Source organism: Falco peregrinus, chromosome Z (assembly GCF_023634155.1).
Source record: "Falco peregrinus isolate bFalPer1 chromosome Z, bFalPer1.pri, whole genome shotgun sequence".
NCBI lineage: Eukaryota > Metazoa > Chordata > Aves > Falconiformes > Falconidae > Falco > Falco peregrinus.
The window spans coordinates 32,559,724-32,573,715 of NC_073739.1; the positions used below are offsets into that span (position 1 = coordinate 32,559,724).

Genomic DNA, 13,992 nt, shown 5'->3' on the forward strand with positions numbered 1-13,992 from the left:
TGTATGTCTGGCAATGGCCATTCTGCCCTGGACTTTGTGGACTCATGATTTCTATCACAATTAAACCATGCATTTGCAACTGCAACCAACTTGCTCTATTAGTGATGTGACATTTGAAGCTAGGCATTAAAGCTGATGGAAATTTTCCATTAAAAGAGATTATCTGGAAGATTCTGTCAAGAAAGTAAGAAAACAAAACTTAAACCATTCAGAAGTTTCTACAACATTATCTCTGAAGACTAAATGCACATAATAAAGAGGAGATGAGGTAGCCACCCATCAAATTTCTAGCTTCATCTCTCTCGCTACAGCACTCTGAAGATCTCCCTCAAACCACAAATTCACTGCAATTTATCAGCCATCACCTGGAGCAGTACTTCTTCAGACAGCAAGCAAAAGGCAATGTTCCTCCCTTGGTGTCTGCAAGCAAAGACACCAGCAAGAAGAAATGCTCCTGGCTGCACCCTTGAACAAGGACCAGGCACCTCCTCGTTCACCTCCCTTCAGAAGGGAAACACTGTCTCGCTAGTGGGTGAAAACAGGAATTACAAAGGCCTACAGAAAAGGCACCTGGCTTCTTCCTTCCTAATGGGACTATGCTACTTCCTTTGGGACTCAGAGGCCCTTCTGGTGTGCTTCTGGAGATGTATCAGCATGGCTCTTTGCAGACAGATGCAAGGTCTGGTCTGCAGTCTCAGCCTGAAAAAGCCAAGTACAACATGCTGTCTCACCTGCCTCTTGCCCTTTTGATTTGACCCCATGCAGCAAGGTCTGTCACCAGCTCCTGCCTGACTCTACCATGTCTTTCTTTTGAAGGGAAGGTGAGGAAACCCCAAATCTGGGGGGAAGTTTCCATTCAGGATTTTCATTTAGCTCACCTTTCCTTTTCTAATTTCTTTTTTTAAACTGCCTATTAATAGTTCAACATGACCTGCAAAATCTGTGCCAGCTGAAGTTGGTGCCACCCCTTACCTGCCTAGGCAGGCACTCCTGCAGTGCTGATCACATATCTGAACTGCACAGTTCAATTATTGTTCAAGGCTCTCACTAGGGAAGAAGACATCTTTTGTTTCCTGGGCTGTACTGTTTTGGTTTGTACTGAGGTACCTGAGAAATATTTCTCTAAAGACCACCATGATAAAATTGATAGAAAACAGAAAAAAACCCCACAACAATCTCCTTCTCCATCAATTTTTCTAAAATCATCTAACATCCCAGCCTACACTTCACCCTAACTCATCATGCTTCTAGAAGTGATAGAAAATAAACTTCATGTCAAGGACACAAAGCCAAGAAATTCTTTGCTCTCCCAGGTTGCACAAGAACCCCACAGAGTGAAAATGTGTGGCTTGCTCTGTATATCTGAGTGCCATGTTCAAAACTGACATTGTGCCATTGATCACAACCCTTTGAGCTTGATTGTTCAGCCTCCAAACCACTTTAATGTCAATTTCATAGTTCACACTTTAGTAGCTTGTCTATGAGAATGTTAAGAGCAGACAATGTCAAACTCCTTGTTAAAGTCAAGAACAAACAGCACCCACTGCTCTCCCCTCATTGATCATGCCAGACATCTCACTATTAAAGGCTATCATGTTGGTCAGGCATGATTTCCTCTTCATAAACCCATGCAGACTACTCACAATCACCTTCTTGTCTTTAATATGTTTGGAAGTGATTTCCAGGAGAAATTGCTCCATCACCTTCCCATGGGCTGAGAAATAGCTGACCAGCCTGTTCCTCCTGTTCTTTCTTGAAGAAAGGAATGACATTTCCTTTCCTCTGGTCCTCAGGGACCTCCCCTGATCACTATAACCCTTCAAAGGTAATCAAGAGTGGCCTTGTAATGACATCAGTCCAGCCCCTTCAGCACTCATGAGCGCATCCCGTCAGATCCCATGCACTTGTGCAGGTCCAGTTTAAATATCCCCTAACTTTATCATCCTTCACCAAGGGTATGTCTTCCTTGCTCCAGACTTTTTCACTAGGCTTACGTATTTGTGACCGCTGAAGGCTGGTTTTACCAGTAGAGACCCAGACCAAGAAGACACTGAGTAGCCTGGCCTTTCCCTGTTCTGTAACCAGGTCCCCTGCCTCACTATGGGCCCATATTTTCCCTAATTCTCCTGCTGTTAGAAACCTTTCTTCCTGCCCTTCGCATCTTTTGCCAGATTCAGCTCCACATGGGTTAAATGGAATTCTACATGCTTGGAGAGTGTTTCTATTTCTCCTGTGTCACCTGCCACTGCTTCCATGTCCTGCACACTTCTACGGTGGAGTTTTGCCAGGAGCAACTTGTTCAGCCATGAAAGCCTTCAGCCATCTTTGACTGGTCTCTTGCTCGTCTGGGTGAACCATTCCTGAGCTTAGAGGAAGCCATCCTTGAAAAGCGACCAGCTCTCCCAAAGCTCCCTTCTCCCCAAGTTCCTATCTAACGGGATTCTTCCAAGCAGTTCCCTGAACAGGCCAAAGTCAGCTCTCCTGAAGTACAGGGTTGTGATCCTACTTTTTACTTTGTCTCTCTCCTTTCAGGATCGTGAAGTGCAAGATCTCATGGTCGCTGCTGCCATGACTGCCCCTGACCTTCATATCCCAAATCAGTTCTTCCTAGTTTGTAAGTGAGAGGTGCAGCAAAGTGCCTCTGCTTGTCTGCTCCTCTGTAACTTGTGTTGGCAACTTATTGACACTGCACTCCAGAAATGTGTCCTGGATTGCTGTGTTGTCCCTCCAGCAGATATAGGGGTGGCTGAAGTTCCCCATGCGGACCAGGGCCTGCAAACACAATGTTTTTTCATGTTTTTTTAAAAAGGCTTGCCAGACAGCCACCACAATGACACCCCATCTTGGTGTGCCTGCTAATCCTGACCCACAAGCTCTCAGCTGGCTCATCACCTTTCCTCTGGCAAAGTTTAATGTGTGCCTGCTACTCAGTCACGTAAAGGGTGAGACCCCTTTCTCACCATCCCTGTCTGTCCTTTCTGAAATGTCTGTACCCACTCATGACAGCACTCCAGCCATAGAAGGTACCCCTTCACCTCACTTCAGTCCTATTTTATTGATTATATAGTCTCTCCTGTTGCTTGCCAGTCCTGTCCACCACTGTCTTATCTGACTGCTGCTCAGATCATTTCAGGTGTGTGAGATGTGGAAGAACAAACTGGCCATCTCTGCTCCCTATACAAAACAGTAGCAAAACATCTATGCAGAACACCTCAAGCTCACCATACGCAACGCAGCCCAGAGCTACAGCAAAGTCAAACCCAGGCGGTTATAATCTTCTGCAAAAGCAAAAATACACAACCAGTCAAGCCCAGGAGTAAAAAGAGCTCCTCCAGAAGAAACTCATATAACACATGGAAGGGGGCTTACTTCAGTTTTGGAGGCTTGTGTTGCCTCCAGCATCTCCTCTGGTAGTCCCTCTGACTTTTGTCTTACCTGGTATTTGTCTTCTTCAGACTATAGATACTCCTTGCCTGGCAGCACCTATCTAGAGCAAGATCCATTCAGACTCAAGGCAACATTGACTCTCAGTTCTGGGGGAAAAAGCTCAGTGGGGCAGCCATGAAAAATACCAGGCAGCTGCTGGGGTTGCTGACTCCATCCCACATAGCCCTGCAATGTGGCAGACACCATGATGGATAAAAGCTGCTGTCAGATACTCAGAACAAGGTCTTAATGCAACTGCCTAAGTTGCATCACTCAGTCCTATGATCTTTAATTCTACCCTTTTCCTGCTCGTCCTGACATCTAGCCCACTGGTACACAACACAAATGGCTCTGATGAGGCATGCCCATGACAATAATTTTAGAGGAGCAGTTCCTTCAGAACATACAGTGGAAGACAATTATCACGGTGTGCAATTACTGCAGAATGCAGTCATTCCATAGACTGAGGTACCAACACACTAGGCAACACATGGTCTTGCAAGATAAGACAGTTCCTGTCTGAAGACATTATCTCTTCCAACAGATACAGCAGGCAAGCACAGGGGGTCATATTTTTATCCTCGATTTTACAGATGAGGAGCTAAACTCATGGCTAAGGCCACAGGAAAGCCTTACCGGAAAGAGGAGCCACATTGTAGCTTTTAGGATTGCTGTTATGTATCTAACAAGCACATACTCCTCAGTTAAATAAGCTGAAAAATGCAGAACTTTAGGACTATATCCCAAATATAAGACCAGCTGCCCCATCCACACCCAAAAAGGAAAAGTAGTAACGTTTCCCATACATACCTCAAACTCCAGATAGTGGTCCTTCAGTTTGTAATCATCTACTTCCTTGCCTTTGACCTTCTTGTCAGGAGGATAGGAGCGATGTTCAGCAAGTTCAGTGGAGATCTGCTTCAGCTTAGCTTCATGGGACTTCAGCTGTTCATCCTTCAGAAACACATTAAGCACTTAAGTGACACAATCTAAAATATTCAATAAGCAAATGAAAATACATAGATCCCTGTACAATAATACCAAATAGTTCCTTTTTCTTTCTCTCTTTCTATCATTTTGTAACTAATTTTAGTTAGATTGATAAGGTCTGTTATCCCAGAGCTCTGTCCCCAACCGCTCTCTTGAAGGCACCCAAGCAGTGGACAAGTTTGCATAAAACCTCAGCAGCTAGCAGATGCCTCTGGGAAGGATAGCAAACCTGTCATCCCTCGCCTTGCTGAGAGCAACGAAAGCAGCTTGCTGCGGAGCATTGCTGACAACATGACACTTCTAGTCTAGTAATTTTTTTAGCAAATTATTTAAGGCTGTTGTGCATGCAGTTAGGCAAAGGGCAGAATGAGACAGGTGAAGACCCTGCCTCAGGACTTTGCAATTTAAAAGTCATGCCTTCCAGGACAGAAAAGACATGGGGTCAGGGCCCTTCCCTCCCTTTCTGCACTACCAAACACCCTCTGGTCTGCCGTTTCCGTTTGTTCAGAACAATGCAATGCATCCAGAAGAGTAAGGGCTGTCCAACCCTCAAAAAGCATCTCGTTTTGCTAAGCTGCTACCAGCTTTTATCCCACTGTGCAGCTGGAGAAAGTGAGGAGCTGCTACTCTCCCTTTCTAGGTGATTTCCTTTATTATAATCCCAGGCCCATGCACTTCCTCCAGTCCATCTGTCAGCTAACCTTCCCCCAGCTCAGAAGGTTTCCATCTCCTGCAGCTTGGCCTTCTGGCCATTCCTAGGTTTTGATCTGAAATTTTGTCTGAATTAGGTAAGTCCAAAATATAGACATGACCATGCAGATCAAACACTATCATACAATTTTTTTGTAAGCAGAGCCTTTATTTAGTGTTGGGGGGGGGGGGGGGGGGGATTGTTGTTTGTTTCGGGTTTTGTTTGGCTTGGTTTTTTTCTTGAATAACTTCCATGTTGGACCCAGTCTGACTAGGCTTACAATGCTATTTGCAGTCAAGTAGAAGGTGCTAACTTGAGTGCAGCGACATCTTTTATGAAGGAGAATTTTTAATAACAAATCTTTGCTTTATAGTATTGACTAACAAGTATTTTATACAAAGTAAGGATGAGAGCACTGTATGTAATCAGTGTCCTTAGAGGAACAGATTAATGTAATTATTTTTTTAAGAAGACACAAAGGGATAAATGTTAAAATTGGGGCTTAATTTAGGAATGTTTCAGGATCAGTGAAACCGCTGATAGAAGAAATGTTTTCACTTTGATTAGATTAAGCATCAACTGAATTGTTGTGACACAGCCAGAGTTGTTGTACCAGCGGGCAGTACCCAGCTCAGCTCCCGCACAGTACCTAGCCTCAGAGGAGGGGATAGCTGCCAGGAGCTGTCCCCCAGTGGTGCGGCAGCACAGCTTGCAGTGTCAAGCCTAGCTTGGACGTGCCTGCGCCACACTGAGCCACACCAGGGAGTGAGCCTTTCAGCTCACTGACCTGCAGCTGAGGAAAAGACCAGAAAGGGGGAAAACTTCTATAGAGGATGATAGCTGAGCCCCAGCTAATCTTGTGTTTCAACTATTTTGCAAGAGAACTGAAGAAAGAAACATGTGGGATAATTTGCCTCCACCTATACGTGGAAGGCTATTGGCTGCCAAAAATTCTTGTTGCTGTTAGTAACTACCCTGGATCTGCTTGTGCTCTCTGTTAGTGCCCAATCACTCTTTACGTTGTGCTGAATCCCTCGTCCCAGTGACATCATGTTGCAGTGAGTTCTACAGCCTGATGACAGGAGGCCTTTAAGCAGCTATTAATTTGGCACTTGTAATTTCCAGGGCAGTAGCTCTTTGGAGCTTTTGTGTGTACATGCACATTCTTGGGAAAAAAGGGAAAAAACACCATCCTAGTAGATCTTTTCTGGACTGGTTGTTCTTTCATATATAGCTTTGTCACATCCCTCTTTGGTTGGACTACAAGATCAGTCACTGATCTCCTTTTCAGAGCAAACTTGGTACAATGATCTTGCACAAACTGTCATGTCCAACCTCTCTCCCTTGCCCATGTTAGATTCTCACTGCATCCTGACTTCTGCCTGACCAGGAACAGGTCCTTTGAAGAACTACTGTCCATCATGATTCAGCTCACAAAATCCTGAACAGTAACAACAGGGATTTGACAGTTCATATTTTTTTGTCTGCCAAATGAGAAGCAGCCTGCTGGCAGCTTTTCCACACTGACAGATAAAAGCAGACATGTTTCTGCTTGCCTTTGAATTTATCTGCTTTGAACACTTAACACTCTTCTGCCTTTAGCTAAAACAGCTTATATTATTCCACTTTTTGTGTCTCCCCTTCTTCAAGACACAAACGATAGGGCTGTGTTCTATATTTTTTCCTTTTGAGATTAAATGGAAACAATGAGACTAGGAAAAAACATGCTAAATGGAACAATCTCACAGAACAAAAATGAGTAAAAAAGCTTTTTTTGGTGTCTGGGGGTAAATTATTGAAGCCCCATACAGTATTTTAAAAAAGGTATGCATGAGAAAAAGGTAAAACCACGAATGAGACAAGTTAGTATTACTCTTTATGAAAGGTGTTTTAAACTTTAACCCAGAATAGAAAATGGAAACTCGGTCACCACATCGTATGAAGACAGGATACTGCCATGGAGAGGGAAAAAGCAGGGGCGACATATAAAAACCACCCCCTTAGAGAAATACAGATGATGAGATAGTCGTTTCTAAGGAGTGTTGCTAAGCTAGGAAGATGGCAAAAAAATGCATTTAAGAAGCAATCCAGCACAGGCAGATGACTAAAAGCTATAAGAGGTTACTCGTAAAGTATACACCTAGGACTGGGATTTACCACCTCCGCCACTCTGTCAACCTGATCAACGCAATCAATATCATATTCGTGCTGGTGCAGGAGGAATTGTAGACATGCATCACAGCTCCCAAAGAACCCAGATCTATGGGCAGAAGCATCAGACACAGCCAGTATAAAACAAACAGAAGTAGGTGGGGTTTTGTGCAAGAAGTAGTAGAACTGTGAAACTCCCTACCACAGGATGCTGTGGAAGCTAAAAGCCCATGTGATCACAAGGGGAGACCAAAGATGTTCATGCAGAAAGACTGTCAAGAGACAGTTTATAAATATATATCAAACAGGAAATCCGTGAGCTGATAAGGGTTGCAGTCTGGAAAAGTATTATGGGAGAAATACAGTCGATGCTTGCCTGATGCATCAGCTTTCACCTTTTATCACCCCAATAAGCCAAAGACCAGGAGTATGTCCATTTCTTCTGAAATGAGTGGCAATAAACACTCACATTCAAAAAAACACCAGACAATATTTGAAACGTTCTCGGCAGAGCCATAAACGCAGGATGAAAAATCTGTATCTGGTCCTAGGAACGCTGGTGATTGCTTCTTCAAAAATATAAATCAATTATATTCAAGTCTGCTCATTCTGTACCCCCACTTCAAATACTGCAGCGGGAAATGAGCAGAGATTTACCATGCAAACCTCCTTCTCCTAGGAATGCTAGCGGCAACAGTTATAAAACAATGCCAAGGACCACTGTCCAGTCTCCAGCCAGCCAGAGAAATCACAGTCACCTACCCTCTACATAAAAACAGCTCACCTGAGATAGCTTCGTTGTGGTTGCTGGCAGGAGCGGGCGACTGAACTTCTTCTGAGAGCCAATTGCTGCTGGAAATGGTGGTGCAGAGAAGACAGCAGCCACACAGTTGATTTTGTTGATCCAGGTCTGCATTTCTTCTTGGCTCCTTGGGAAGAAACATGTATTGAGCACCTGTTGACTCAGCCTCCTCTACCTCTTTCCCACCCCTTCAATGGCATTTGGAAAGCGAGAATAACCAGAACTGGAAAAGTCTCACAGCCTGCTCAGTTTTCTGGTCTATCTTTGCAAGCAGTTAGTGTCAGGTATCTCAGTCACAGGCTGGCTCATGATTAAGTCCTTAACTCACCCTAGCATGCATCTTTTCCTAACCCAATCCAAACAACACACACGACAGAGCCAACCAATGCCCTGATTCAGGCATATGTCGTAAGGTCTCAGCTGTGCTGGACACCACAGATCTCTAGGAGGTTTCACATGGATCTCAGCAGAAAAGGCTCATGCACCAGACTGATGCATAGGTTTTTGATGTCAAAAGCAAAAGGCAAGTCATCTGTCTGGATATCACAGCCTAAAGCACTTAATCAAATAATTCTTGTGTTAAGTAGTAACTTTGTTTCTAGCCAAACTGTATCTTCTAGAAAGACATTCAGCTAGGACCTGATGACATCAGGAGACAGACAATCCAAGACTGCCTTTGGTCATTTGTTTCAATGATTAAGCACCCGGACTGCTCTAAGTTTGTGCTTTGTTTCCAAATTGAATTTCCTGCAGCTTCAACTTCCAGCTGCTGCATCTTGTCATGCCTTTCTCAGCTAGATGCAAAAGCCTCTTAAAACCTGATGTTTCTTTCTTATGAACTACTTGTGCACTCTAATCAAATCACTACTTAATCTTATTTCTGATCAAATAAACAGATAGAACCTCTTAAGCCTCTGCTTTAACCCATCCAGGCATGAATTTACCCCTCCTTCACCACTGCTTTCTTTCCTCAATGACTGGCACAAATCAGAAGGGAACACTTACTGGGCTTGGAAAAGCAGGACCCTCCAATCTGCTGTTTTAAGCTTGAGGACATTGGGTTTCTTCTCATAGTCTGTTGCCTTGGATGCCAGCGCATGATGCACACTAACTGCATTCTTCAGATCTTCCTCTGACAAAGCCTTTTCTGGCTTATATTCATCCTGCAAGAGTTAACAGGAGGAAAATGCCATCTTATTTCTTCTCCATGTGCTCCTCCTTTTTCCTTAGCCTGGGGAAAAGCCTTGTTCCATAACCATTAATAGTATTAAAGTACATGAACTGAATGTAACCTGACTTGAGCACTTAGTTTCCACTACCTTTAACGTCTTTTCCTTTTGCTCTCCCTCTTTTTTTTTTTTTTTTTTTAAATCTCTTTGCAAGGGAGAGAAGTCATTCCAGTACCTGCTTGACAAGAAAAGGGGTAAACAGGGACTATTTGACTATCACAACAGCTGTGGACTATTTATCTTCATTTCAGGAGTCCTTCATGGCCACCTCCCCACTTCCACTGCTCAGTTGCTGGTTCCTGCTTGGGTTCTCAGCCTCTACTGCTCAATTTTTATTTTTCTCTAACAGCTACCTCTTTATGCCTTCCCAGGCAGGCCCTGACACAGTGGAGAAGCTTCCTTATCAGTCTCCACAAAGCAAACATAGCAACATCTTTTAAATCTCTCTGCTCAGGGTCTGCAAATGGCAAGCACAGCACTGTCCAGGTTTTTGACACAACCGTACCATCACTCCTAACACCAAATGACAAAAGCAGGGAGTCAAAATCATCTGCATCAAGCATCAGCCGAGGAGCAGTCTGGTCTCTGGAGTGACAGAAACTGGATGAGGGCACAATCATGGTATAGCCACAACTTCAGTTTGAAGCCCACCTGACTACAAATGGCTTGAGAAAGCCAGGAGCTTTTTCGAGGAGAAGTCACTTGCCAGCAATGCTGCATGCGCAGTTTCTGCAGGAGAGGCCAAAGCAGACTGCAACTGACTCAATTTATCCCCCTTAGTACATCACAGAAATCAGTCTCATCTGAAACACCCACCCAGGGAGGGGGTGTGACGGCTGCGAGAGGAATAATTCCCTGCAGGCATGATAACTATTGATGCCTCCACTTGAACACAAGAATTAGGAGATGGAGTTTAGCAGGAAATAAGAGTGCAGGATGCAGAGCACATGCAGGGGTAGCACTAGCTTAAACACCCAGAGAGGCACCCACCCCAGAGAAGAGCTGGTTAACATGCATGAATCGGTTTTACTGGGCTTATCTGGCAGCACACAGACCAGGCTTGCAGCCAGAGGCTACTGCACCACTGCCAAAGGGCTCTCCAGGATGAGTTTTAATAGATGGGGAATCACCAACTATAGTGACCACCTCACAGAAGGGAGGACAAAGCATCCTGCTCCTCTGCCACATCTCATCCTTTCTCACAGAGGTCCAGCTAGTGCAAGCCCTGAACTTGCCGCTGCTCATACCCAAGGAGATGCAGCTAACCAGCAGTACTGTCACAGCACCACCTCCACTTGTGGCCAGACAAGGGTACAAGCCAGCACAGACCTGGCAGGCCTAGCAGAAAGGCAGAGCACTGCTGCACAGAAAATCCAAGGGTAGTTTTCAACCTAAACGTCAGTCACACCACAGGTTTTCAAGGTCCAATAGCAAGCAAAGCTCAGTGTCCTTCCTCTCTCATAGCCTGAGCCCCAGCAAGTTTTGGAGGGCTCTCCATATCATGATGGACTTTGCCGACTCCTGCTCAGGGCACTCTCTAAACCTTCTTCAAGGAAGATTTGGGAAAGTCCCTAGCCAAAGGACTAGAACTGAAGGAGGCTGTCCAACATCCAACCCAGTCCCATCTAGAAGATGGAAGAAGCAAGCCCCTAGGTCAATCCTCTTCCTTCAGGCTTCAAAAGCTGATTTATTTGGTAGTCATTCTGGGAGAAATGACTGGTTCCACTGTCCAGGGATACTAGGAAAACTTCAGGGCCAGGAAATGAACTTAGACAGGCCTCAGAAATGTGTTATTCTGGACTTCCTCAAGTTACTGCCTAGAGACAGTGTCAGTTATCACCTGGCCTGCTGCCTCATGGCTTCCTCCATAAGATGCATCCAACATCCACAACCTGCTCTGGTGTTTAAACCTCTTCCAGAAGAACTCCACATTTGGGCAGTGCCAGGCACAGTCCTGGCTTTCCAACAGAGAACGTTCATGATAATCCTTGCTAATCCCACCAGATCAGCTGGTTGCAATCTACCTTGACAGCTGGGGCTCCGCCAGCTTCTCCAAAGGCACTGATCAGCATACCGGAAACGTCTCCACATAGCTGGCAAGCCTCAGAGAAAGCTGGAAGGACATGACTGTGCTGTCAAAATTCCTCCTCTAAGGCCTCTGACTCTTTTCAGCTGGCAGGGAATGCTAGGGAAGCAGGAACATTCGTATCTCCTATGCCGTCAAGAACAGCACGTGCCCTGATGTGCTGGTGTCAACATGGAGGTTGAGCTGAAATGGAAGGCAGCTCACTAAAGTTAGACCAAGACAGTGGCAAGAAATATATGAGGAGCCAGAAAGGAACTGTGACCTCTCTGTCAACTGAAGGCTGATGTGAGCGCTGCACACAATGCAATGACATGCTGAATTCATCTTTCTCAAGACTCTTGGAGAATGACTTTCCCACATCCTGCTGACCTGCAGTCAGCATGTTTCTAAATCCATTTTTGATAGACCAGAGAATGGCATTTGGCTTTTTACCAGTCAGTGTACCGTGGGTGAATATCTCTGCTCAGTTGCATGTAACAGCTGCAAAATTCTCTTTCAGAAAGTCTCATCAACAAATACTTAACATCATTCTGTCCTTTCCCTCTTTTTTTTTAATGTATTTTAATATAGGAAGTACATTTGAGAAAACATAAAAATATCTGAAAGCTTGCAAGATTATCAAGTGACATATCAAAAAGCAAAGGTGTTGAAAGCCTCACAGAAGAGTCCAACAAAACACGAAGGTCCATGCCCAGAAGCAATTTCTAGCAAGGAAGAGAGGTCAACCTCATATCCTCTCCTTATAAACCTCTGTACACACATCACACTCATGTCAGTCTAGCGAACAGACATTCTGTCAAGCTCCTGCTCTGCAATTTCCCCTTGTTACGAACAAGAGCAGGAAACTAACCTTGGCCTGAGGATGCCCAGACACAGGGCCAACATCCCAAACATGTCAAACCTCTCATTTGATATAATACTGTGCAGGCATGTTTAGTTGGCTAATTGTGAACACTTCCACTGAGCCCTTCCGGTGGCCCCTGTGCTCACTAATTCAGAAACAATCTCTCTTAAATCACACATTGAAAAATAAAACAATATGCAGCACAGGAATTAGCACTGGAACAGTTCCAATGGAAAAAAAATAATAAAATGTGGGCATGGAGGTGAGACTGCCCAGATAAACTCCTCAGTAGATCTCAAGTGACCACCATTTACAAACCACTCTCATACATGGACTCTGACAGCAAAACAAGGAGAACTGGACTGGTATGCAAACAGAATGACAGCAGAATTGGGATCTCACTGCCCACTGGGGGAATCACAGCTGCTACGAACAATTAATGTTTCTATTAGAGTAGTGTCTTGAGGGAACAGCTGAGTTTCAGATAAACACAGAAAGCAGTGGTGCACAGTTTAGTACATGTGTTTTCGTGTATACAGCACATAGAATGTGAGATTTCTCTCTCCCTTGCTTGAAGAGCACCCAGCACAATGCAACCACCACCACATATGACCTCCACAGTTACGTAGAAAATATACAGATAATGAAAGAAAGAGGGAAAACGTATGTGTATATGTTAATGCACCCTGCCTTACAGTACTCCATAATCAGGAGAAAAGGCAAACAGAGGAAAGAAAATCCTTTGCCTGTGACTACTGCCAAAGCTATGCATTTCTACAAACACCCTCCTGAACCTTATGAAATGAGGATAATTTCAGTCTCCTGGTACATTGCAAAATGAAACAACAGCTCAGCACCTTTTACTGCAACAACTAGCAGTGTATTTTAAAACACCAGCACCCTCAGCTTCTGCAATACCATGCCCCTAACAGATCAAAGTTTATTTCAGGGCTGAAACAAAGTCCTGCTGGACCTTCTGCAGCTAAAGAGAAATCAGAGCATGTTTCAAAGCTGCAGCATGAGGCACTGTGTTTGAGCAGGGGCTGGAGGCACCCTGGGGAGTCTCACAGCTGACCCATCACTCTGGGAAAGTCACTTCCCATCAGGCCCCTCTGTCAACCTTCTACACTCTGTCAACCTTTTACGGCACTAAAGTAAAAGCCTTGCTTGTCACAGTGCTACAAGTAAGATGGCTTCAGTGCAAGTGTCTTCACAACCAAGTGGGAGAGTGCAGCTTTGCAGAATAACCACCCTGTAATCATTGAATTCAAGTGCTGAGACAAGTGCAAGACACACAAATAACAAAGAACAAGAACTCCAGCAATGCCTTTCATTCTGCAAAGATGTTGTCAAGTGAAATTACTCTCTTGCTCTCCAAAGGATGGAGGGTGAGACTGGAAAGAGAACCATTCTGTAGAAAATTTGCATGCTACATCAGCATTTCTACATTTTGTTAAACAGAAAGCTTTTAAAACTAATATGCCAGTGATACTCATAGAAGTATTTCATTAATACTCTACAATAGACAGCATCTCCATTTTTTCCCCTTGAAAACTTATTAATCCCCCCTCAAAGATCAGATAAATTAATTAATGTGTTATAGACAAGGAGCCTTCTTACTTCTTAGGGAACCACACAGTCTTTTCAGGTGAATATTGAAGATGACTTACTTCAGAAATCAGAGCGGGTGATTCCATTTCACCCAGGAGAGAGCAAGTACAAACTTGCCATGAAGGCCACTTAAGTAAAACCTGAACCTGCTGCCAGCAAAAG

At 44.4% G+C, this 13,992-nt stretch overlaps 1 protein-coding gene across 8 annotated transcripts in view; it reads right to left on the reverse strand.

The window, feature by feature from the left end:
• Positions 1-13,992, reverse strand: part of PSD3 (pleckstrin and Sec7 domain containing 3) — a 140,378-nt gene that overhangs the window by 18,387 nt on the left and 107,999 nt on the right. For all 8 annotated transcript variants that reach the window (XM_055790656.1, XM_055790657.1, XM_055790658.1 and 5 more), the window contains 3 exons: positions 9,066-9,223; positions 8,043-8,187; positions 4,237-4,380 (listed from right to left, as the gene is read on the reverse strand). In XM_055790656.1, the coding sequence (XP_055646631.1) occupies positions 4,237-4,380; positions 8,043-8,187; positions 9,066-9,223 (447 nt within the window). The remainder of the gene's footprint in view (positions 1-4,236; positions 4,381-8,042; positions 8,188-9,065; positions 9,224-13,992) is intronic.